At 40.3% G+C, this 26742-nt stretch overlaps 1 protein-coding gene across 5 annotated transcripts in view; it reads right to left on the bottom strand.

The window, feature by feature from the left end:
• Positions 1-26742, bottom strand: part of EML5 (EMAP like 5) — a 315990-nt gene that overhangs the window by 265103 nt on the left and 24145 nt on the right. For all 5 annotated transcript variants that reach the window (XM_075926737.1, XM_075926739.1, XM_075926736.1 and 2 more), the window contains exons 3-5: positions 19920-20018; positions 19257-19325; positions 9102-9287 (exon numbers count right to left, since the gene is read on the bottom strand). In XM_075926737.1, coding sequence (XP_075782852.1) covers positions 9102-9287; positions 19257-19325; positions 19920-20018 — 354 coding nt within the window. The remainder of the gene's footprint in view (positions 1-9101; positions 9288-19256; positions 19326-19919; positions 20019-26742) is intronic.

Raw genomic sequence — 26742 nt, 5'->3', positions numbered from 1 at the left:
CTCGGACAATTCTTTTTAGGACTCTTGGGTGCAAGTTATCTGAATCCCTAGTTAATGCTGTCAAACATTCCCCTCAGTTGTTAGTGGACTGGAAAGTACTTTAATATCCCCAAATAATGTGTCAGTCATCTTGCTTTTTTCTCCTCATACAGAACAGAAATATTTATTGAACCCATCTGCCTTTTCTGCTTCATTATTAACAATTTTGCCATCTCCACCTAGTGATGGGACCGTACTATTGGTACAATTTCTTTGTTTGATGTATTTTTAAAAACCCTTCTTGTCTTTAGCCCTGCCAGCCTTGAATTTTTTTAATGTCTTTAGCTTCCCCTACTAATTTTCTGCACCTCATAAGTGCAAATGTATATCAATTGCTACCTATTCCCCCTTTTTCTATTTTTATATAATGTTTTTTTATTTTTAATTAGTGCCTAACTTCACTGAAATAGGATGGGCTTTTAGCCAAATTTATCATCCTCCATTGTAGAATCATGTTTTTTTGATCATCTTCCAACATATTCTTTAAGAATTCCCAAGCCGGTAGATCCGGCCCGTGAGTATAGCAGGAACCTCAACCAAGTTCCCTGCCTGCTCTGCTCCTACACACCATTCAGAAAATCCAGCTGTGGGGCCCTATTTGTCTGTGAACAGCTGCGAGTCCAGGCACAATCTTTCAGCCCCCCTTGGCTGGTTTCTACGAGGGTAAGTCAAAAGTAATTGCAAAGTGTTCGTATCTTTTTTTTGTGATTGGCCCAACTGCTGAATTAATATGCAACCGTAAGCACGGAACCTCCCTATATTGTAGTGACATATTTGGTCTTGACCATTCAGATGTCTTTCACCACTAGTAGGGTCAACATGGCCACTCTGCTTACCACATAAACCAAAGAAGAGCAGCGTGCATTGATTCAATTTTTGTGGGCTGAAGGTATAAAAGGCACGGAAATTCATCGAAGACTATCAGCACAGTACTGTGACAGTGTTTTGCCGCAGCAAAGCGTGTACGAATGAATTGACATGTTAAAAAATGGCCGAACAAGTGTCACTGATGAAGAACGATCAGGGCGTCTATCCACATCGACTACTTAAAGGAACATTGAACAAGTCTACGCGATGATTCTCGAAAACAGGAGGGTGACTGTCAATGAAGTGGCAAACCAACTGCAGATTAGTCACAGTTCTGCCTATGAAATCATTCACCACAAACTTTGCTTCAGTATAGTTTGTGCAAGTTGGGTTCCCAAACAACTCACGGAACAACACAGATGTAACCGTTTGGACATCTGTAACTGCCTTTTGAACCAGTAGCATGAGGAAGGTGATGCTTTTTTGAGTCGCATTGTCACTAGTGATGAAACGTGGATCAACCACTATCAGCCGGAGAGCAAACGTCAGAGAGACCCCTCAAAGATGCTTTAAGAGGCCGTTGTTTTGCCAGCGACCATGATTTGAAGAAGACGGTGCATACATGGCTTGCCGCTCAGCCAAAAACTTTTTTTTTCAGAAGGCATACAAAAGCTTATGCAACGCTGGACCAAGTGTGTTGAAAAACAGGGGAACTATGTTGAAAAATGATACACTTATGAGTTCTGCATCGCTGTTGTGTTAATTTTAATAAATACTTTGTGGATACTTTTTGACTTACTCTCATATTAAAAGCATATTGTTTGCTTGCGCCCAGTTTACCAAGCCATCCAGATCGCTCTAAATGAGAGACATGCCCTCTTTAGTATTTGCCATTTCTGCAATTTTTGTATTGTCTACAAACTTTATCAGTGATGATTTTAGTGTTTTCTTCCAGATCATTAACAAAAATATTAAATAAAATAGGACCAACAACCGATCCCTGTGGAGCCTCACTAGAAAAATAACACCTACTTCATGACGATTCCCTGCTTAAAATTACATTTTGAAATCTATCACCTAGTCAGATATTTAAATAAGTGGTATTCTATTATTGTTTAAAAATGCTCCCCTAAGGCCCTCACGGACGGGCTGCTGCTGCAGCAGCCTCTGTCTGTGGCCAGCCCAAGCTGCTGCTTCATGGCAGCCTCTCCTGCCTCCCACCCCACTGCTGTCTCTGACAGAGGCAGCAGCACGCAGGGGGGCAGGTGGTACTGCAGAGCCGGTGCTGAGGGAAACTAGGTTTTAAGCCGGCTCCCCCGAGCATCAGCTCCTGCTTCCCAACAGGAGGCAGCAAGGGGGGAGAGAGGGAGGGAGTAGTCGGCTTGACTACTCAGTAAGCTTAGTCTTATCGGGTAGTTGACTACTTGCTTACATCCCTAACGCCCACTAGACAAGACCTATCTAGAACCTGCCTCACATGAGCGGTCCAGGAAAACAGATGGGGTCAATGCCTGTAACACAGTCCTCCCCAGAATCACCTCTCACCTGACTGCACACCAAACTCCTTTGCTTGATTCTTACCTACTCTTCCCTACCAATTGTGATAATTTGGTCTACAAATTAACTCTAATTTTAAATTCAACTGTAAAAAAGTGAGTGTATGTTCGTAAGATACCACAATAAACTATGAGACATGTTGATGGGAACAGATACAAGAAAATCAGAATCAGTCCAAACAGAAAGGCTTACCAATACAATTCAAGGAAAACATTAAAATCATATTTGGTAAAAACAGAAGATATGGAATTGGAAATTAATCAAAATGGGCTTGTTGGATATTAAGTCTAATTAGCGGACAAATCAATGAGGTGATGGGCTATTTCACCCATCAGTTCCTTCGTGGATCTTTGTGAAAGAGCCTCCAGAAGGAAACAAGAACAAATGGAACCTCTTGGAGCAAGCATCACCATCATGACTGCCACCCATATTGTCTCCAGAGAGTTAGACCTTCATTATCCTGATCCTGAAGGATGTCTTGATCAAGCCAGGCCAGAGCGAGCTTCAGGTAACATCACCACTTCTACCAGCCTCAGCTATATTCCAAATACCACTCAAGATTAAACTAAATCAGAGTGTAACAAAAACAGCCATAACAGTTCTAGTTCAGAAAAATTAACTTTTTCTCTTTACCCCAAAATAAAGTTATTATCATATAAAACTATCAAACAAGAGTTTTTTCTTTCAAACCTCTCTCCAACTAAAAGAAAAGGTAACAAGAAATGTAAAGTAAGGACATTCATTTTAACAACATTTCAAATGCTTTAACTGTTTTACCTGTTTAGTATATTTAATAAAAGGTTAAAATAGCATAGTACAGGTTGTATCTCCCTTATTTGGGAATCTCTGGTCCAGCAAAATCCATAGTCTGGCAGGAACAACAATGTTCCTGGACTACAGAGCATAGGTATAGGGAGGTCAGGCCACAAGACAGGAGTTGCAGAGGGGGCTGGCAACTCAGCCGGGAGTCCCGTGTTGGGGGGGCACAGAGGGGCAGGCACTGCAGCAAGGAGTTCTGGCCCCTGCAGCCGGGCAGTTGCGGGAGCCAGCAGCATCTACAGAACTCCAGTCATGGCCAGGGCAGCCACAGATGTGCAGCCTGAGGAGCCATGGCCAGGCAGGACAGGGCCAGGCTGGAGACCTAGGGCCATAGGCCATGTTGGAGGAACCTCCCCTGGTCCAGCAAATCCCTTCATTCAGGATCGGTCAGGTCCCAAGGGCGCCGGAAAAAGGAGGTCCAAACTGCACTAAGCAGGGATTGATGTCTTTGTATACCAAACTCAAACCTTGCTTAAAATTCTTTAACATTGGACAATGATGGGGTTATGTCAACATCTTTCATCACTTACATGCAAGTGCACCATTTATGGGGAGCTACAGAGGCAGCAGCAGCCCCCTCCCCCCCACCTGAGCTTGGATTTCATGCTGGAGATCTACTTAAAGTCCATGCCCTAGCACCAATGGCAGTTCTTACATGCAACATATAAGAGGGAGACAAGGTGATTAAAAATAGCAAAAGGGTGGGCATTCAAGTAACTGAAGGATCGTTAGATCATCATGAAAACATTGCTGGATACTGCACTTAAAAGATGGGGGGAGAGTATGAATGAGTGCTGTGTTGCTGGGATTTGCATTTGGATCACTGTGTTAAATGTATACATGTTTTTGAAAAAGGGGTAAACGGGACTAATCCAAAGCTGATTGCAAAGGGTTACAAAGGGATTTCACAAAATTGGGTGATTGGGAAACACAAAGACAGATGAAATTCAATGTTGATAAGTGCAAAGTAATGCACATGAAAAAATATAATCCTAACTATAAATACAAAAATGATCGGGTCTAAAATAGCTGTTTCCACACAAGAAAGAGATCTTGGAATCCTTGTGGATAGTTTCCTGAAAACATAGGTTCAATGTGCAGTGACAGTCTAAAAACTAAAAAGCTAACAGAATATTGAGAATCATTAGGAAAGAACAGATAATAAAACAAAATATCATATTGTCTCTATAAAATCATTTTATGCCTACATCTTAAATATTGTAAGTAGATCTGGTCATCCCATCTAAAAAAGATATATTGTATTTGGAAAAGATACAGAAAGGGCAACAGAAATTATTAGAAGTAAGGAACTGCATCCATATGAGGAGAGATGAACAAGACTGGGACTTTTCAGATTGGAACAGAAATGACTAAAGGGTTGAGGGATATGTTAAATGTCTAGAAAATCATGAATAGTTTGGGAAAATAGAATAAAGAAATGTAATTTATTCCTTCACTGACATAACACACAAAGCTGACCCACTGAAATTTATAGGCAGCAGATTTAAAATAAACAAAATACATTATTTTTTCACAGTCAACTAGTAGAACTCTTTGCCAGGAGATGCTGGAAAGGCCCAAACCAAGTTTCGATAAGGGATGTAAGCAACTAGTCAACTACCCGATAAGCATAAGTCACTACTCAACAAGTTACTTCCCCCCATTTGCTGCCTCCATATCAGAGCTGCATACCAGGGTGCTAGAATTGCGTCCTACGGTGCATTCACTCACTGTGTCCTCTGGGTCTGACCCAGTATGGACATTTTGATGTTCTGTCTCTCTCCACAGAGTTAGTAACAAAGTAAGAATATACATTAAAATTTTAAGGCTCACCAGTGTCCCTTAAGTGACTTGCCACAAGATGTCAGAATATGTTAGTGTTAGAGCTGAGTGGGTCTGAAGAGAGTTGGCAGATTTTTAAAGGGACATTATAAAGGACCCAAAAGCAAACTATTCCACTGTGTAGAAAAGATAGAAAGTATAGCAGGAGACCACTTTAGATCAACCAGGAGATCTTATATGATCTAAAAATCAAATAGGAGTTGTACAGAAAGTGGAAACTAGGTGAAATTACAAAAGATGAACATAAGCAAACAACACAAGTATGCAGGTGCAAGATTAGAAAGGCAAAGACACAAAATGAGCTAAATTTAGCTAGAGACATAAAGGGTAACATGTAGACATTCTACAAATATATTAGAAGCAAGAGGAAGACCAAGGACAGGGTAGGCCCATTGCTCAGCGAAGAGGGAGGAACAATAACAGGAAATTTGGAAATGGCAGAGGTGCTTAATGACTTCTTTGTTTCAGTTTTTGTAAAGAAGATGGATGGTGACAGGATGCCTAACATAGTGAATGCTAGTGGAAACGGAGCAAGTTTAGAAGTTAAAATAAAAAAAAAACAAGTTAAAAATTACTTCGAAATTACTTAGATATCTGCAAGTCACCAGGGCCTGATGAAATGCATCCTAGAATACTCAAGGAGCTGATAGAGGAGGTATCTGAGCCCTTAGCTATCACCTTTGAAAAATCATGGAAGTCGGGAGAGATTCCAGAAGACTGGAAACGGACAAAAATAGTGCCCATCAATAAAAAGGGAAATAACAAAAATCCAGGACACTACAGACTAGTCATTTTAACTTCTGTGCCAGGTACGATAATGGAGCAAGTAATTAAGGAACCCATCTGCAAACACTTGGAAGATAATAAGGTGATAGGTAACAAACAGCATGGATTTGTAAAAAACAAATCATGTCAAATCAATCAGATAGCTTTCTTGGATAGGATATCAAGCCTTGTGAATAAAGGAGAAGTGGTGGACTTTATACCTAGACTTTAGTAAGGTATTTGACACGATCTTGCATGACCTTCTTATCCATAAAGTAGGGAAATACAACCTAGATGGGGCTACTGTAAGGTGGGTGCATAACTGTTTTCAGAGAGTAGTTAACAACAGTTCACAATCATGCTGAAAGGGAACAACAAGTGGGGTTCCGCAGGGGTCTGTTTTGGGACTGGTTCTGTTCAATATCTTCATCAATGATTTGGATGAGGGCATAGAGAGTACGATTATTAAGTTTGCAGATGATACTAAGATGCGAGGGGTTGCAACTGCTTTGGAAGACAGGGACAAAATTCAAAATGATCTGGACAAACTAGAGAAATGGTCTGAGGTAAGCAGGATGAAGTTTAATCAGGACGAATACGAAGTACTCCACTTAGGATGGAATAATCAGTTTCACATATACAGAATGGGAACAATTGTCTGGAAAGGAGTACTGCAGAAAGGGATTTAGTGGACCACAAGTTAAACATGAATCAACAGTGTGACACTGTTGCAAAAAAAAGCAAACATGATTCTGGGATACATTAACAGGAGTGTTGTGAGTAAGACACGAGAAGTCATTTTTCTGCTCCTCTAAGCTGATTAGGCCCCAATTAGAGTACTGTGTCCAGTTCTGGGCACCACATTTCAAGAAAGATGGGGAGAAAGCAACAACAATGATTAAAGATCTAGAAAACATGACCTATGAGAGAAGACTAAAAGAATTGGGCTTGTTTAGTTTAGAAAAGAGAAGACCGAGGGAAGAAACAATAGTGGTTTTCAAGCATCTAAAAAGGCATTACAAGGAAGAGGGAGAAAAACTGTTTTCCTTGTCCTCTGATGATGGGACAGGAAGCAATGGGCTTAAATAGCAGCAAGGGAGGTTTAGGTTGGACATTAGGAAAAACTTCCTGCCTGTCAGGGTGGTTAAACACTGGAATAAATTGCTGAGGGAGGTTGTTGAATCTCCATCATTGGAGATGTTTAAGAGTAGGTTGCATAGACATCTATTAGGGATGATCTATATGGTGCTTAGTCTTGCCATGAGGGTAGGGGACTGGACTCGATGACCTCCTGAGGTCCCTTCCAGTTCAAGGATTTTAGGATTCTGTGGTTCTATTCTATTTATTTAATTTTCTCTCTTTTATATAAGAATTAGATACGGTGCTCCTGTCAGCTAACTGCTAATTTGTCTGCCAAAAAAACTAGAGTTTTCCAGTGTTTTAGTAGCCTCTGGATAGAGATGATGTGTGTATGGGAGAGGGTAGATGGGGTTGGTTTCCCCCTCCCCATTTGGTGCTTAGTTTGTACTGAGCATGCTGAGAAACACTGCTGATGCCTCTGCCCTCCCATGCCCTCTCTTCCCCCCTTTCTTCCCCGCCATCAGGGCATCACAGGTCTCCCCGCTTACCAAAATCTGAAATGGCACCTCTGTCTACATTCCAGCTAAATTAATGCAATATTACTCTCTCGCTACAAGCATTTGCTTGTGTAATTTATTTATTTTCAATAAATAGTTTAAGTGCCTTCTGATGTGTTCAGATAACTTCTGGCTGACCAGAATAAGACGCCTTTTTTCTTCTGCTTTCTGCCCTGGGTTGGATTTGAATTCACAGTGCCAGGATTGGTGTCCAAATTCAAATGGCCATTACATAACATCAGAATCACTAGATCCTATGATGTAGAGGTAGTTTTTCAAATAACCTTTCTCTGCATATATTCAGTGTAATTCATCTTGCACACTGCAAGATATGTCTTGACTAATAACGTTTTAATTTGATTTTCCTCACAAGACTAGTCAGTGAATTTACTCCACTGGGGTGACTCTAAAGCATTTACGATACTTGTGTGCTGATCTCTGCCCTGGTTTGATCTCTATCTGTGAGCAAAATTTCATTGCTAGAATATGTTAACATTAAGAAAAACTTCTTTCCTCACAATGGGGTTGTATCTCAGGAACAACAGCCCCAAATTTGGATCACTGATCAAACACAACTACACCCACACAAAGGACAAAAATTGAAAGCAATCCTAGTAACTACAGATTTTGGAGCATTTTCAACAGTCAAACTTTAAACAGAAAGCTGGTCTTAACCTTAACTATTGTTCAGTTGCCACTCCACTACAGTAATACAATTGTTTCTTCTCTTTCCATTCTGTATCTAATTGGTTCAATTTGTTCATAATACACTGAGTTTTTATATTATCTGTAAGGAACAACATTATCCATAATTAAAATCCACCTTCAAACAAAATGAACTATTTCAGAAGGTCAATTTGACATACTCCTAATATTGTGACCAAGTAAATTTTTCTTAGATGAAAAACATTGGAAAAATTAGTGGCTTTATTTGGGAATAGTAGATGAGAAATCTTAAAAAGATGAATCTTGCCTTGTATTGTCACTAGGGTCAATAGTTTAATTGACTAATCAAGTAATCGGTGGAATTTCCATCGACTACTCAATTCGTTGATAAGAGGAGAGGTGCTCTCACTGTGGCTCTTACTACATTTAAAGTGCAGAGCCGCAGTGGGCTTAGATTCCAGGGCAGCATGAGCTGGGACTAACAGTCCTGGCTTGCGCCACCCCGAGACCTTGTGGCTCTGCCTCTCCTGCAATTCTTCCCCACATCACGGAGAGGGAAGCCTGATACAGAGGCAGCAAGGGGGAGTAAAGCCAATATGCTTATCAGGTAGTCAACTATTTGACTAATCGCTTATATCCCTAATTGTCACACACACACTAGTTACAACACCTGGAGTAACTAAGAGGCGCACAGATCTGCATGCAGAAATTAGATTCAGAATTATTGATTTTTTCTCCACTTTTCTCTTCCACATAAGCATACAGTCTACAGTGATGTGAGAAGGATATGGAAAAATAATGTAAAAAATCTTCTTAAGATTTGGATTTAAACATTTTGGTTTAAAACAAAAATAATCTGAACAATGATATTTCAAAAAGCTTCCTTGAGCTATTAATCACACACTAATAAAATTTTAAAACTGTTCATTATTCAAACAGTCAGAATTAGCATAATATAAATATGCTTACAGCATGTGCTCCTTGTATTGTCCGTATGAGATTAATTCCTTTCCATACGTATATATCTCCATTAAGTGCACCAGAATGTGTCACTTCATCTCTTGCACAGGCTAGGCAGAGTATAGTTTGGAGGTCACCAGTCTTGCCAAAAACACCACGCTTTGGTGTCAGCGAATTGCCACACAAACTCCAGAACTGTTAGATAAAAACATATGGTATAAAAATTGTATTTATTTTGATATAGTCCTGTGAATTTTGCAAACAACATAGTGCATGCAAATTTGAGACCGACTGAGAGAAAAATATACTAAAGCCAAGAGATTCAAAGTAATGTACTCTTTTCATTACTCTGGTCTCTAGTGTGCCACCAGTGGCAATTGTTTTTCAGCTAACCAAAGTGTTTTACTCCCAATAAGCACACTATTTTCATATATTTATGATACTTTGTGTGAAAAAAGTTTCCTCATATTAGTTTTAAATAAAATTCAAGTGTCTTTACTGATCAAACTTTCAGTGTTAAGTTCAATATTATTACGGTACTATATTTGTAATCATTCAAAGGAGTTGGTTCATAATGAAATTATCTAATTTCTTCATGATGCAATACATAAAATATACTTTGTGCTTCAGTGACATCTTTTCAAATCAACAGTAGAAATCTGATCTTCAGGAGCTAGAGCTATGATTTGTGTTTTTCACTTCAAGCAGGTATATACAAAATTCATATTATTCAACAAGGAAAATACAAAGCACAGTCATTATCTGAACATCTGGAACTATCTAAATTGTAAAATTACTCTTTTCTAGGCAGAAGTTTCTTTGCCTCTGTTAGTTACCATTAAAACAGATCTTAACTCAAATAATATGCCAATAAATAATGAAGATTTCTTTTACCAATAAGTGTGAAAGAAAGAGAAAGCACACACTTCATATCAGGAAAGAGAAGATTACAGAAATTTCCAGTTTGGGTACATTATTACAACCTGATATTTTGGATTTGTTTGGGAAGATAAGTGAAAAGCGTTTACACGAATAAGGACAGGAGCTGGAAGAGTTTTAGTTTTGAACTGGATATAGGAGGATTTTTCAAGTCAGCCATTATGCCAACTGTCCTATGCTACAGTTGTTGTTTTTTAAAATATTTTCTATATGCAGCCTGAACTCTGAAAGAGAGAATTCAAATAAACTGAAATAATTTATTAAAGGGACACCTGGAGAACTATCCGAAGTCATTAGCTCCCCAAGCTTTGGGTTTTTTCTGTCTTTCAGGGGGAAAGCAAGGAAAATAAAGTGCAAACATTTTCTCTACAGTGATACTATATTCAGATCTCCCAGTCCTTAGTTTAACAGGACTATCCTGTTTTGACCTCCAAACATTTCCTACTCTAGTTGAAGCAGAACATTTCTTATATTCAGTTTGCCCTGGTCCCCCTATTTAGAGTGCCCCTGAAATGAGTGGCATTGTGATCTGGTTGCATTACCTCTCCGGTTTGGCTATAACTGCCAGGCATCAGGATGCCTGATTAAAAAGGGACCCTGCTGCTGTTAAAAGTCCAGTCAGGAGCACAGAGGGCTAAGGGAAGCTCCCTGCTTGCTCTGGTGCGCATAGCTCCTAGAAGTAGCCAGCACCTCCTGGTGGCCCCTACACATGGGGTAGACAAGGAAGCTGGGAATGCCACCTAGAGCCCACACCCCAAACCCCCTACCCTAGTCCTCAGCCACCTACCGCACCCTCATAACCTCTCCCCCACTGCACACTCCCTCCTGCACTCTGAACCACTTAGCCCCAATCTGGATTCCCCTCCTACACCCCAAATCCCTCATCTCTGGCCCCATTCCAGAGCATGCACACCCTTCCATTCCCCAACTGTCTGCCCCAGCCCTGAACCCCCTTCCCACACTCTAAACTCCTCATCCTTAGCCCCATTCCTAACCTCACACCTCTAGCCAGAGCCCTCACCACCTCCTGCACCCCAACCCCGTACTCCAGCCTAGTGAAAATGAGCAAATGCAAAGAAAGGGGTAAAATAGTAAGTGAGGAGCAAAGGCCGGGATAGGGACAGGGACTCGGGGAAGGAGAAGGGCAACGGTGTTCCGTTTTCTGCAGTCAGAAAGTTGGAAACCCTGGGTTTGACCTGGCCATCCCTCTGTCTATGGAGGCCAAGGGGCAGAAAGGCCAGACCTGAACAGTGCAATGTCCCTCGTTAGCCACTTGAAATATTGGGAACTATGATTAAAAATATGAATATTAGCAATGTTCATACATACAAATTAAGTGTAATCTTGTTAACATTGTTATTTGAACATTAACTTCCTTTATTGGATAATCTAACTCAGCTAGACTATGTCTCCAATTATACAACACACAAGAGGAAGTTACTCACCTTGTGCAGTAATGATGGCTCTTCAAGATGTGTGTCCCTAAGGATGCTTCACTATAGGTGTATGTGCACCCCTATGCCTCTAAATCAGAGATTTTTGGTGGCAGAGCCCATTGAGCCTACTCACGTGCTCTCCCTTCCTCATGATGTACCTTCTGGTTGTGAAAGGACGTTTTCACTACATGATATATCTTAATGGAGCTGAGTGAGAGTTTTGACCTCTTGAAGTCTAAAATGTAATGTAAAATCAGAGGGAGGGAAGATGAGATTGAGTCTATGTTTAGATATTAGTAACAACTTGAAATTGTTTCCATTTTATAGATAAGTATATTGTGTGGTCAACTTTGGCTGTGTAGCAACACCTCTTTTTGTTCATCAGAGAATTTTGCCTCTAAGCCTTGGAAATAAGATGGAGTCACACATACAGGTAAAGGACTCAGAGGTTAGGGTAAAGGAGCAAGGCTTTGTTTTGAGAGATTAAGAGAGGAATCAGCCGAGGAGGAACAGAAGGACATATAGTCATCTGTGTCAGGTAAGGGAGTCAGACATGTCTTGGCCAAAAGGTGCAATCAGAATAACTCTCACTCTGTTTTGTTGAATTTTCAAGCTTGGCTTTAGATAGAAGAGAAAACTGGGAAAAGGCATACAACAGGTCATGTGATATGGGAGGATGAGGGTGCCTTCCCATGAATGTTTCCCCAAGCCAGATCTGGGGCAGTAATGAGGACATTAGTTGTTCCAGTAAATAGAAATCTGTAGACTGGGTTATCCAGGAGGCGAGTATATGTCAAGGCACCTATGAGTTCAGTTCCCATTCTGGGTCATGACAGAAATTCTGACAGAGACTGTTGATTGTCATGCTCTGTATCGCTGTTAGATAGATAGCTGGGATGAGTATGTTGTGAGGGATGCACCATTTCTACAGTCTGCCTTCACTCTTCAAGGAAACACTCAAACTGGCACCCTCGTGGTGATTTATGTAAAATATAGAGGTTAACTTAAGTCTATCATGACCTTCACATGGATATTCTTGATGAAAGGCAGAAAGTGCATACAGGCATTCCGGCCACACTTAGCTCCAAAAGAGTGAGATGGAGGATCACTTCTGTGGAAGGCTATTTGCCCTCAACCTTGTCTCAGCCTATTAGGAAGTCATCTGTCCCAAGGTGGTGAGTCTGTGTGCTGCATTGAGGGTAGTGCTGGGAACTCCAGTCGCTGATCTGGGGCTGGTACTCCAATTCAATTAGGAGAACAGTGGTGAACAACCTGGGTGAAGCAGTCTATACTGATAATGGTCCTGCACAAAGGTCAAGCGTAGGAAATCTTTGGTTTCTAACATGACCATCTTGAACATCTGCACCTTCCCATATTTGTTTAACACCCTTAGCTCTAAATGAGAATTCCACCTCCCTTCATTTTGAGGATTAGAAAATAATAGGAGTAAACCCCCTTGCTCCTGAGTTGCAACAGGACTGACTCAGTGGAATAATACATGATATAATTCCTGATGAAGTAGGTTCTCATGAGAAGGGGTCCCTGAAGGAGAATACAGAAATAAGGCTGTAGTGGGGAAAGGACATGAATTGAATGGTGTAACTTTTCGAAATAATCCCCAGGACCTATTTGTCAAAGGTGATACAGTTGCTGGAAAATAGAGATAGGTGAATTTGGAGGGGCGTGACAGGTATTGCAAGATACTTGGCCCTCAACTGCCCCATGAAAAGGTCTTACAAGAGGTGGCTTGAAAAGTAGCAGATCAGGGTGCAGACTGCTTCCCTTTTTCAGCCTTGGTCCTCTTATCCTATGGCTCATAACAATGCTGAGATAGTGGGTATTGTGTGGCAGAGAGAGATCTTCTTTTTTGCCCTACAGTATAGATTTCTAGGAAGTGTAATGCAGTCCAGGAATAAGAACTAAGGTAAAGAATCTGTCTTTTCCAAGAAAGAATTTGTTTTCGGCAACAATTTAGGCAATCCAGAAAGATATAATCAAGAAGCCCGCCTCAGTACTACCATCATGAAAAGCAGGAAGCCTGCTGTATCAGCTACCTACAGTACTGTCACTAGTACCAATCTGATTATTAACTGATCCTCTTTAAGGATGGCCTAAAACTGTTTCTTTTGTGTCACCAGTAAATATTCCAGAAACACTCTCAGTTATCCACAATTAATAGTCATATTTGGCCATAACAGTTTGGTAATTTGCAATACTAAACAATTAGGTCAGCAACAACTACTCCATCTTGCCAAATCCCATTGTGTGGGACTGAATTGGTGTTCTATTGTTTGCTTCAGGCATTAACCACATCCACAAAGATGGAATCGGTAGGATCTAGAATTGCCTCATTAATTGGGGGGGGGACCTTCTGGACGAGGAAGAGGTGTGCAGAGTATCCCCCAATTGTGAGGTGTATCTGCTACCTCCTGTAGGGGACAACCCTCTAAAAAGTCTTTGTTTCTAAACTCAGGATCCTTTAGACTATGAGTGGGAAACCTTTGGCCTTTGGGATGGATCATGCCTGTTGCTTCATTTCATCTGACCTGTGGCAAGTCTTTGCAATGTGGGCTGGAAACCTGAAGCCTTTTTCTGAGGCTGCTAGGTGCAGGGGAGATAAGAGAAGCTCCATGCTCTGCCTTGCCCCACTGCCTGCTCCACAGCTCCATGTGGTAGGAATTGCAGTCAATGGGAGCAGTTGGAACGGTGCTTGTGGGCACAGGAACTGCGCACCATGCAGAGCCACCTGACTCCTCTGCACAGTGGCCAGACATGCCCAGACATTTCAGGAAGAACATAGAGCCAGGACAGGCAGGAATCCTGTCTTAGCCTGCTGTGCTGCTGACGAGGAGCTGCCTGGAGGTACCACCCGTCCTGAGCCCAGCTCAGAACCTTCTCCTACATCCTAACTGCCTCCCAGAGTCCACATCCCAAACCTCCTCCTATACCCCAATGCCTTGTCCCAAAGCTGAGCCTACTCCCACACTCTAAACCCCTTGGCCCCAGTCTGGAGTCCACTCCCACATGCTGAACCTCTCATTTCTGGCCCCATCCCAAAGTCTAGAGGAAGCCCCAAGCCTCCATGCAACCTTATGGTGCTATGTGTAGTCTGTAACTGATTTTTTTCTGAGTCAATGGCCTCTGATAGAATAAAGATTCCCCACCTCTGCTTTATTCAAATAGAATGTCAGTGTTTTCCTGTTTTCAAGTATCTGTGATATTGATTCTCTCGTCATGATATGACTTTGGGAAGAAATCTGGGAGGCGAATAAACTGATTCATGTGGCAGGCAGAGAATATTTTTAGGAAGATCATAGAGTTTCATCTCAGTGAAACCTGATCTCTTAAAAAACCCACCACCACAGATGCTGGTTGTGCTATTACAGCAACTATTTCCCCATTTCTTGAAGCTAAGGTGCTGGCTACCAGGAATGCTGTTTTCATAGATACATATGTTAGTGAGAATATGGTCCTAGGCTCAAAAGGAGACTTTGTAAGACACTTAAGGTCTAGGTTAAAGGTCAGGCATCTGACTTGTGGGAAAAGATTACTCATACCCTGGAGAAATCTTTTTGTTGTAGAATGAATGAATACAAAATAGCTGTCTATCTTACCATGAAAAGCAGATATGGCTGGAAGATGTGCCAGAATTTCTCTGAATTCTGAGAAAATCCTAACCTTTTTAGATCTAGGATATAGTCTATGGAGGATGTTGGCATAAAATATTTTGAGTCACACCAAATTTGGAATCTTTTCCACTTCTGGATATACATGTAATGAGTCAATTTTATTTATTTATTTATTATATGTAAGCACCTCTTTCACACCCTCTGAGTAGGATATCTCTATGCTTTTAAATCATTGAAGATCCATGCTTTGAGTTGGAGAACTTGAAATTTAGAATGGTAGATCTGTTTGGCATTCTGAAAAAGGAGGTGGGGAAGGGGCAGAAGTTTGATTGGAAGGTGTATCATTAATTGAGGAGTCATGCCTGTTTTGGCCACACGGGGACTAAGAACAATCATTGTTTTTCCTTTGTTTATTTTAAGCAGGACCCTCAATATGAGAGGAATTGGACAGAAGTTGTAAAGGAGAGTCATAATCCAGTGAAAGAGGAAGGAGTCTCTGAGCAAATGACGCCCCCAGTCCAGCTCTGGAGCAGTACTGGAAACATTTCTTGTTTCTGGCTATCACAAGTAAGTCTATTTTGGGGATTTCCCCAATGCAGAAATATGTTTTGGACAATGGAGTGCATCTCTCCATGCATTTCTTAACTGTAGGTTGTTGCTCAAGGAAAACAAAAGAAGCTGGACTCACATCAAAACTACTTTTTGTATAATCCTGTCTGTTGCACTTTGATGTAACTGCCTGTCCCAAGCCTGGATAAAGTGAGAAAGTTTGAGCACAACTCTAATCACCTAAACTTATTTTAAAAAAATAATTGGAAATGGGGCCAAGCTACCATTCTGGTAAAAATCATTCCTCAGTCGCAATACTGCCAACCCCTCATACTACATGAAGTTGCCTGGTAAAAGCAAGTCTCCTAAAGACAGGACTCCTAGCGGGTTCATGCAGACAGCAAGAAAACATTCAAAGATCTCATAGATCATGAGGGAGATGAACTACTATGAACTTGAAATTCTGAGCATCAGTCAGAGCAGACTGACAGATGTGGATAAGAAAGAAAAGAAACATCTAATCTGTGACGGTCATAGTGGCAATTTACACTTTACAGAAGTAACACTTATTACAGCACATTCTATGGAAAAATCACTTAACAACTGGGAAGCTATCAACCAACACATCATGTGTGCCAGGCTCCAAATCAGATTCCTAAAAATGTCAATAATATGGTGCTATGCTGACACTGGAACATAGTGATGTGGATAAACGTAAGTACTATAATTGACTTCAGATGTGACTGATAGAATACCAAACCATTATTTACTCTTTGTGATGGGTAAAGTATGAGTTAACCAATGAACAGAAAGATCAGTGGGAAGCATGCGTTGGGAATCATTAAACCCAAATAGTGAGAGATTCATTCAATTGTGCATGATGTCCAATCCAGTTCTTGCAAGCACCCTGTTCCCTCTTAAAGACATATCTAGAGAAACATGAAATTCACCAGTTGACAAAAAAAAAAAAATCAATCACGTCTGTATCAGCTCAGGATACAGGTCATTTATCCAAGATATAAAGACATACTGATCAGATGTCAGCAGCAACCACAATCTTTGCATTGCCAAACTGAATTTAAAACTGGGAAAATTCAACTTTAAACAGAAAGTGGCAAAGAAAATCCACAGTCCAAAACTGAAAACAAACAAATACTATGAGAAATTCCAACTTCAAGTAGGGAACAGATCTCAGGCATTGCCAGAGGAAGACGAAAACAAGGCAACAACTGGACCTGAAGAAAGTGGGCAGTGATCAGTGATTCAATCTGCAGAAGATATAGTTGGTTATCAGCATAAACAGAACAAGAATTAGATTAGCCAAGCGATAAGGCATTTTACTGAGGAAAGCAAAGCACTGAAAGGAAAACTCCTGAATGCTAAGACCAATGAAATATTAGAAAAAGCAAAGGAAGGAGTACAAGAAAACAGACAAAGCAGTGGAAAAAATAACACAAGGGAAAAGAAATAGTGTTATGTTTAAGACCTAGCAGCTAAAGCTGCTGTTATGACAGGAAACTTCAGAGTTGTTTAATCTGTAACTAAAGACTTGTATGGAAACATCAGAAAAGGAAATGGAACAATAAAAAAAAAGGAAAAAATGCTTACAATTGGGGTAGAACAAAGCAACAAATGAGCAGAGCAATAAATCCTAAACAGACCAAACCGTACCTCAGTAACAGAATTCGGTGAAACATGCAAACCTGACCAACTTGATATCAACATCGGTCCCATAGAGATGTCAGAAGTACAGGCTACAATCAAGAAGCTGAAAAACAACAAAGCAATGGGAGATAATCAAATCACAGCAAAAATGCACTTGACACTACGACCCTAACCAAACTGACAGAGCTGTTTATTCAAGTCTGAGGAAAGAGAGATCACTCCGAACCAACAGATGCACGGAATAATTCTCAGAATACTAAAAAATGCTAATTTTACTGACTAACAACTGGAGAAGAGACACTGCTCTCTGTAATAGATGTGATACTACGTAGGATGAAACAGTGGATGCAAAGCTTAGGGAAGAACCATCTGGATTTAGGCCAAAGAGATCCTGTGTACAGGAGATATTCATGCTAAGGACTATCCGAAAAATGCATACAATGGCAAGCTCCCCTTATTATCAATTTAGTCTATTTTCAAAAGGCATTTAACAAACTGCACAGACACACAATGTGGAATATTCTTCGTTCTTAGGAATTTCCAGCTACAGTTGTCAATATCATCAAGGCTATACACAGTGATGCACACAGCACTGTAAAGATAAACAACCAGAAAACACAGTATTTCAACATGGACACTAGCATGAAACAGGGCTACATTCTATCACCACTCTTGTTTGAGATTGCTATAGATTTTATTACTAGTGCACTTCTTCATTATCCAAACACTGATATAGTATGGTTACATGGCAAATGCCTACAAGGCCTTGACTTTGCTGATCATGCTCCTGAGTGACATTTTCAGAAAGCAACAAAAAAAGACAGACACGTTGACAAAAATATCAAGCCAAGCAGGATGCAAAATCAATTACACCAAGCAAATATCCTTGAAACCTTGAGGTCAAGCAATACCATCATACCAGAATGCACAAACAAAAGAAATCTGAACAGTCAATTTACCTGAGCAGCACCATATTAGCGAACAGAGATTTTGAGAAATAAGCCATAACAAGGCTATGAAAGGCATCCACAGCATTCACTAATCTCAACAACATAAGAAAACCCAAGATATACAATACCAAAGCAAAACAAAACAAACTTTCAGCTTAAATGTAATCTCAGTGCTAACATACATCTGAAAGAGCTGGAGATCTTAAAATGTTAGAAAACTAGATGCCTTTGAAAATAAATGCCTACAAAAGATTCTGGCCACTGGACAGTGACACTTTATCAAAGATGAAGAGATCTGAGAAATCGTCAAACAGCAGCTTATCTCCACTACAACTAGAAGAAAGTGTTGGACATTGTGGAGGCATACCAACACAGAGACTGCCACGTAAAGTTGTCAGGAGGAAACCAACTTGTGTGAACAAATAAAGGCACCTTAGAGAAAAAAACACCACTCTTAGCAAGAAGGACAAAACAGTGAATCTCAACACCATAGAACAGAAGAAAGCACCAGATAATGACAGAGCTACATGGAAGAGACTGGATTCTGCCCTGTGTGCCAACATTGGCAAAAGAAGGATGTATCACCATCACCGCTGTCACAATTTACTTGGGATCTCAAACAGTATATTTTATAATACTACATTTTTAAATAACTTCAATGTATATCATGGAAAAACTCATATCCTTTTAAAAAATTCCCTTGCAGATGTCTAATTACAAATCATGTTCTTTTTCCAATGTACATGTTCAATTTATATTAAGCAGCAACTGAATCCAATATATTGTATTAATGGTAAAGTTATCAGAATATCTCTTGAGCAATAATATTTTTGTTTGTAATTTATTAGTAAGATTCTGAACACAAGTCTCCTATCTAAATTAAATAAAAATATTACCTTTATAGTCCACGATACAGATACTTGTTTTATAAAAAAAAAATAGAATAAATATAGCTCAACATATTTATATAAGAGAAGTGTAAATTTAGTACAGTACCTTAATATGTTTTACACCACAGCTGACTAATTTGTTTGGTTGGTACAAATCCCAAGAAATATCAAATATCTGCAAATAAAACAGAATGTTAGTACAGATAGCCTTTTTTAAATGTACAATTTTAGATATAAATGAAAATAGAACAAATTCCCTTCAAACAGCACAAAGCCTACTGACCTACAGACAACAGAAAGCTATTTTAGAGGATTTCAAAGTTTATTGGAAGTATTTGTATCCCTCCTCTCAGAAGTTAAACTACAGTGTACATAAAAAGCAATGAATAAGCCTGCTTGAAAATGGTCTCCAAAGTACCAGGTGTATTCCCCAACTCCTAAGCCACATCACACCTAATAAATTCCAGGGTTCAAAAAATATGGCACATTTTGATTCTCTCATACCACAGGTAGGGTCTACAGCTGCCTCTAATATGACACCTTCAATATATCCTTCTAGGTCTTCAGAGACTGCATAAATATGTGGTGAATACACATCATATGAAGCATAGATATTTATGCTACATATATTTTTCTCAAATAACAAGTTAACATGAACAGTTTCTATAATCTAAAACAACTCTTACTCAGAAGACAAAAATTCCCATCTTATACACACAAAGGTTTCAACATACTAAATTCCACCAATACTTCCATTAAGTATGCTTACCCTGTCTGTATGACCAGGAGCCATAGACAACATTTTTCCTTTTCTCCAGTCCCATACACATATTGTGTTTTTTGAATCCAGACCCACTGAGACCAAACGCTGATCATTTTCAAGAAGTTTAAAACAGAGAAAAAGGAAAATATCAATAATTCAATTGAGTTTGTTCTATTTTGAGACACATTTTGCCTAAACTGGATTTTTAAAAGAAATTGAATGTTATGTATATTTAAGGGCTTGGTGTTAGTCTTCAATAGGTAAAATCTTCTAGTCACCTTAATAGACATACCTGAATTAAGTAGTTTGACTATCATCCTTGAGATATCCTCAATATACAAATACATAAAACATTACTCTATATCTAAGACCTGACCTTATAAAAATGCTGGCACTTAACATTATGTATGTGAGCAGTCCCACTGAAGTTAAAGTACATACACCTTGATCCTGTAAACACGTTAAGTATTAATCTTAAAATATAAGGGATGTGAAAAGAATAAACATGTTATCTTACATCTTAAAAAACCTGTTAAAGTATTTATTTAAAAAAAAAGTTAAAGCTGAGTGTTTTTAAAATTCAATTCAGCCATACCCAAAAATATTTTTAATATTTTATACCTATTAAACTTTATTTTATTTTCTGAAATTCTCAAAAGATCCAAAGAGAAGACATTTCGGGTGTAAGGAGGCTGAATGAAATGAACAGTGACAAAAGAAGACAGTATGCATGTGCATATCCAGCTTCCCAGATGATGCTTAACAAGAGATGCAATTCAATTCTATATGTTTAATCACTACTGATGACTGAAAACCTCCACGGGCATCCTGAGCTGTGCAAGAATGGTGGTTAATTTATATTTTGAGAGCTAATCACTCTCCATAAGTTATGTTATAAAATAATTTGTGCTGCCTCCTTCTCTAAAGCAGATTTTCTTGCATGATTGCTTTAGCATCAGGGCCTAAAACTTGCACTGAGGAAATTCAGTGAGCATATCCAATAAGTCCTCAGACAAAAGATGAATTGCAAATCTGGAAAAGGTTATTCCTGAGATGACGAAAATAAAACTAGAAAAATATACATTTCTGTGCTGCTCAAACATCCCTTAACTTAAACAGAGATTACAGTATAGCAATCACTATAGTCATATATGGAAATATTCAGTATATTTTTAAGTTTAACTCACTTCTTATTTCAGCTTTGCAGATTAACTGTACTAGCTATCTTAACCATTGACAGCACAATTGTTGCTGAGTAAGATATGATCACAAAGATGTTACACAATCTTAAAGATGGACTAAGGACAGACAAAGATGGCTGGTGATGATGGTGATGGCTTAATTAGATGGTGATAACTTAATTTTGACAGAATAAAGAACTGTGAGCCTTAGAGGCAAAGATTTTTCCTCCCTTTAACTGATAATGCTTACATTCATAGGACGAAGTTGAGGCAAATTTAGTTTCTGTTTTTTGACTCAGACAATAATACTGTAGTCAGTTTAAAAAGTCTTCCTGTCAGGAAAATTCATCTCCAATAGCACAAGCACTATATGGGCAGTAAGGGACACAGCCCACGGAAAAGAATTTATATGTAAATTATATCTATAGTGTCTATTTGCAAAAATCCATAAATTTTCTGTTTTCAGAGCTTTCTAAATCCACTCCTTTTCCTGCAAATGTTCCAAACAGAAATTGATGCAGCTGTAGCATTAACAATCCTGCTCAAGAATGAATGGAGGAAAAAGATATATTCAATCTATTACTATTGTTATTATTTGAAAAGCAGCAATCAATCACTATGAGATCTGGGTGATTCACAAAACTTGGGAGTTAAATGTCAGAAAGAGACCAAATTTCATGCTTTCCAGCTGCCTGCAGATGTATGCTTAACTATATTTCCACAGACAACATATTGTAGAGGTGCAGCTTTCTTACCAATAAACCTCTACCATAAACTTTCCCATAGAGTTATCATAGAACACTAGAACTGGAAGGGACCTCGAGAGGTCATTGATTCCAGTCCCCTGTCCTCATGGCAGGAGCCAATACCATGTAGACCATCCTGGATAGACGTCTATCTATCCTCTCTTAAATATCTCCAGAGATGGAGAATCCACAACCTCCCTAGGCAACTTATTCCAGTGTTTAAACACCCTGACAGGCAGGAAGTTTTTTATAGGGCTCATTTAGACTACATTTCTCTGTCGAAAAAGGAATGTAAATGAGCAGGGCTCAACAAATTATGTAATCTACTCGCCCATGGTGAGTAGATTACAAGCCGGCACAGCCGGCGCCGCGCGATCTGCATATGCCCAGAGCGATCCACACATGCATAGCTTGCAGAACCGCACGGCTGGCGAGCGGGACTTGCCGCTGCTTGGCGAGCCCTGTAAATGAGTCTGATAGAAAGTGAAAATGAAGCGCGGATTTAATTATCCCGCACATCATTTGCATATTCGCGTCCGATCGCTATTTCGAAAATGAGTTTTTTGAAAGTGAAAGCGCAGTCCAGACGAGGTTCTTTTGGGGGAAAAAAAAGTTTTTCAAAAGAACCCATACTCCCTAATTTTTCAGGAATACCGAATCTTTTGAAAAAGGTTTTTTTTTCCCCCAAAAGAACCGTGTCTAGACTGCGTTTTCACTTTCAAAAAACCCTTTTTTGAAACAGCAATCGGACACGAATAGGCAAATGATGCGTGGGATATTTAAATCTGCACTTCATTTGCACTTTCGATCAAGCTCATTTACATTCCTTTTTCGACAGAGGAATGTAGTTTAGATGAGCCTCTAAATCACCTTTGCTGCAGTTTAAGGCCATTGCTGATTCTCCTATCCTCAGAGGCTAAGGAGAACAATTTTTCTCCCTCCTCTTTGTGACGCCCTTTTAGATACCTGAAAACTGCTATCATATCTCCTCTCAGTCTTCTCCTTTCCAAACTAAACATGCCCAATTCTTTCAGTCTTCCTTCATAGGTCATGTTCTCTAGACCTTTAATCATTCTTGTTGCTTTTCTCTGAACCTTCTCCAATTTCTCCTCATCTTTCTTGAAATGTGGTGCCCAGAACTGGACACAATACTCCAACTGAGGCCTAATCAGCGCAGAGTAGAGCGGAAGAATGACTTCTCGTGTCTTGCTCACAACACACCTGTTAATGCATCCCAGAATTGTGTTTGCTTTTTTTTGCAACAGCGTCACACTGTTCTCTCATATTTAGCTTGCAGTCCACTATGACCCCTAGATCCGTCTGCAGTACTCCTTCCTAGACAGTCGCTTCCCATTCTGTATGTGTGAAACTGATTGTTCCTTCCTAAGTGGAGTACTTTGCATTTGTCCTTATTAAACTTCATCCTGTTTACCTCAGACCATTTCTCCAGTTTGTCTAGATCATTTTGAATTTTGACCCTATCCTCCAAAGCCATTGCCACCATTTGAGCCAGCAAGTTGTAACAAACTGGATGAGCATGGGAATAGACAACAGGAGACTGAGTGAACTATAGTCCCACCATTTTCACACACAAAAATGTAGAAATTGCATTAATAAGAACACACGGGGTTTTATCTCATTTTAATAAAAATAAAGAAATTAAATTATAGTGCAAAACTACTAACTGAAATAATATTCAACAGCTATTATTTTATTTTTTAATTCTAGTCCTTCTCCCCCCAAACATAAAAAGTTTGTTTATGTTCCTGATGAGGGAAACACCAGGAGAGCAGGAGCCGGTGCAGGGAGGAGGCATCTTCGCAGAGGCAGCAGCACTGGGGGTGGAGGGTTGTTGAGAGGAGGCTGCCATGAAGCAGCTTCTGCCTATGGTAGGCCCAGGCTCGCTGCGGGCAGAGGCTGTCCCGGCAACAGCTCCTGGGACTCCCCATGGACAGGGGGAGCTGAGGCGGTCTGGGCCACCAAAGACAGGAGCTGCTCTGGCCGGGCAGGCAGCCTGGATCACTCCCGGCTCACACCAGGTCTGTGACATAACCCCACTGCAACCCTGCAGTTTAAATGGAGCAGGAACCAAGCTGTCTGCCTGCCCAGCTCTTACTACATTTAAACTGCACAGCTGCTGCAGGGTTGTTCCCAGCATGAGCCGGGACTAAGTGCTTCTTCCCTTATCAACTAATTGTGTAGTCGACAGAATTTTTATCGACTACACAATTAGCCAATTACCCCCCTTTTAACATCCTTAATCAGTACCTTGAATTTCACACACCAATCAAATGGTAACAATGCCAAAATGGAAGTGTATACCACTCTAAACCACTTAGGGACAGGCAGCTACAGTCTGGACTACAAGCAGTTTCCAGCAGATTTTTAACGATTTAAAATAAATTTTAGTGCAACAATCCTCATCTAGCACTAAGGGTACATCTAGACTACATGCCTCTGTCGCCAGAGGTATGTAGATTAGGCTACCAGGAGGCATACCTGGGTGGTCGACAAATACCTTTGATGTCGACACCCGCACATCCAGACTATCGTGCTGAGCCGACAAACAGCTGATCAGCTGTTTGTCGGCTCAGCGCGGCAGCCATGTAAATTTAAATGAAGCGGCGATTATTTAAATCGCCGCTATCTTTTCCTACGTCTGGTAGCCTAATCTACATGCCTCTGGCGACAGAGGCATGTAATCTAGACGTACCCTAAGAGATTAGGAAGACAAGAATGATTGATGCTAGAACAGCATCTGAAGGGTAGAGGCATAGTGTTCTTAGAATCATAGAATCATAGAACTGGAAGAGACCTCAGAAGGTCATCAAGTCCAGCCCCCTGCTCTAGGCAGGACCAATTCCAACTAAATCACCCCGGCCAGGGCTTTGTCAAGCCGAGACTCCACTACTTCCCTAGGTAACCCATTCCAGTGCTTCACTACCCTCCTAGTGAAATAGTTTTTCCTAATATCCAACCTGGACCTCTCCCACCACAACTTGAGACCATTGCTCCTTGTTCTGCCATCTGTCACTACTGAGAACAGCCTCTCTCCATCCTCTTTGGAACCTCCCTTCAGGAAGTTGAAGACTGCTATCAAATCCCCCCTCACTCTTCGCTTCTGCAGACTAAACAGACCCAAGTCCCTCAGCCTTTCCTCATAAGTCATATGCTCCAGCCCCCTAATCATTTTGGTTGCCCTCCGCTGGACCCTCTCCAATGCGTCCGCATCCTTTTTGTAGTGGGGGGCCCAGAACTGGACACAATACTCCAGATGTGGCCTCACCAAAGCCGAATAAAGGGGAATAATAATATCATCTCTGGATCTGCTGGCAATGCTCCTCTTAATTCAACCTAATATGCCATTAGCCTTCTTGGCTACAAGGGCACACTGTTGACTCATATCCAGCTTCTCATCCACCGTAACCCCCAGGTCCTTTTCTGCAGAACTACTACTTAACTGGTTGGTCCCCAGCTTGTAACTATGCTCGGGATTCTTCCGTCCCAAGTGCAGGACTCTACACTTGTCCTTGTTGAACCTCATCAGATTTCTTGTGGCCCAATCCTCCAATTTGTCTAAGTCACTCTGGACCCTATCTCTGCCCTTAAGCATATCTACCTCTCCCCCCAGCTTAGTGTCTGAAGTTGCCTACTGAAGTTAAAAGAATGCTGTTATTGCAAGCAATGCATCCTGAAAGCTTAGCCACAGTGAGAAATCTAAAACCTAAACAGGGTTGTCCTTAGGATTTATGAGGTCTTACACAGGACTATTAAAATGGATCCCATATGCCTGATGGCAGCCGGAGGGTTGGATGATTTTTTAGAAATCTGATTTTAGAATCTAATTAAATATTTTCAAAGCAAATTTCAAACTAAGGTCCTGTAGACTAACACAGTAAATGCAGAAACTGACCCTCTATATTTGGGGTTGGCATATGCCTATTTAATGGCTTCATTACCACTTGAATAGCTCTTTCACAGGTTCAGTTTTCCACTAATAGATCTGGCATGCTTTTTCATTTAAAGTTAAATAGATCCTCTCTGAAGGAAGTAAAGCCACAAAATAAGATAGGAAGAGGTGGGCGGATGGCTGGACATTAAGAGCCAGTGGCACCCCAATTTTTCAGATGTTATACGTAACTGAGTATTCTGCATATGGGTAAGGACAGTTCTGAGTCTAAAGATTCCTAACTACACTGATGGTCTCTAAGGCTTCCCTCGTATATTTCCAGATTTTTTTAAATGAAAGCCACACATGGGATCATGCTTACCTTAATTCTTGCTCAGACAATAAGAATATTTGGTCTCTACACCATTACATTTGTAACAGGGAATGTAGTAGAGCTAGTAAGTAACAGACATTAATTTCCCTGTCTAACAGAAGGAATTAAAGTCCGCTAGGAAAGAACACAGCCTAAGGATCATATTGTGTCTGGCCTCTGCACAAGTCTGTAAAAAGAGGAGAATGGGAAGTGGAAGTGAAGTAGCACAAGGAGCCTTCTCCTCATCCTGTGCAGAGGCCAATCACAATTGTAGTTAGGACTACCTGCCAAAATAGAGAGAATAAACTAAAATATGCTCCACAACAACTAGCAGAGCCATCTAGGTCAGTGGAGTAAGTATGCAGGATGCTGGAGACATTCAGAGATGCAATTTTCTACTCTGGGAACTGTGCTTCCTAAAACCCTCCTGCAGCAATGGCTCCATACTGCCTCCACTATAAGGCCAGAATCATGATCACATAATCTGGCCCTAAATCTGTGAATTTAAAAAAGAAAAGGTCTTTTCAAGATGGCTGACATTTTGTAAAGTGGACAATAGTCTGCCATCAGGAGTGTCTTCTTTCTTGCTCTTTCCTATACCTGGAATGATCTCCCTAGTGAAGTGCAGTAGGCCCTGCAC

This window comes from Pelodiscus sinensis, chromosome 4 (genome assembly GCF_049634645.1).
Source record: "Pelodiscus sinensis isolate JC-2024 chromosome 4, ASM4963464v1, whole genome shotgun sequence".
Classification (NCBI taxonomy): Eukaryota; Metazoa; Chordata; order Testudines; family Trionychidae; genus Pelodiscus; species Pelodiscus sinensis.
This window is presented reverse-complemented; position numbering and strand designations above follow the sequence as displayed.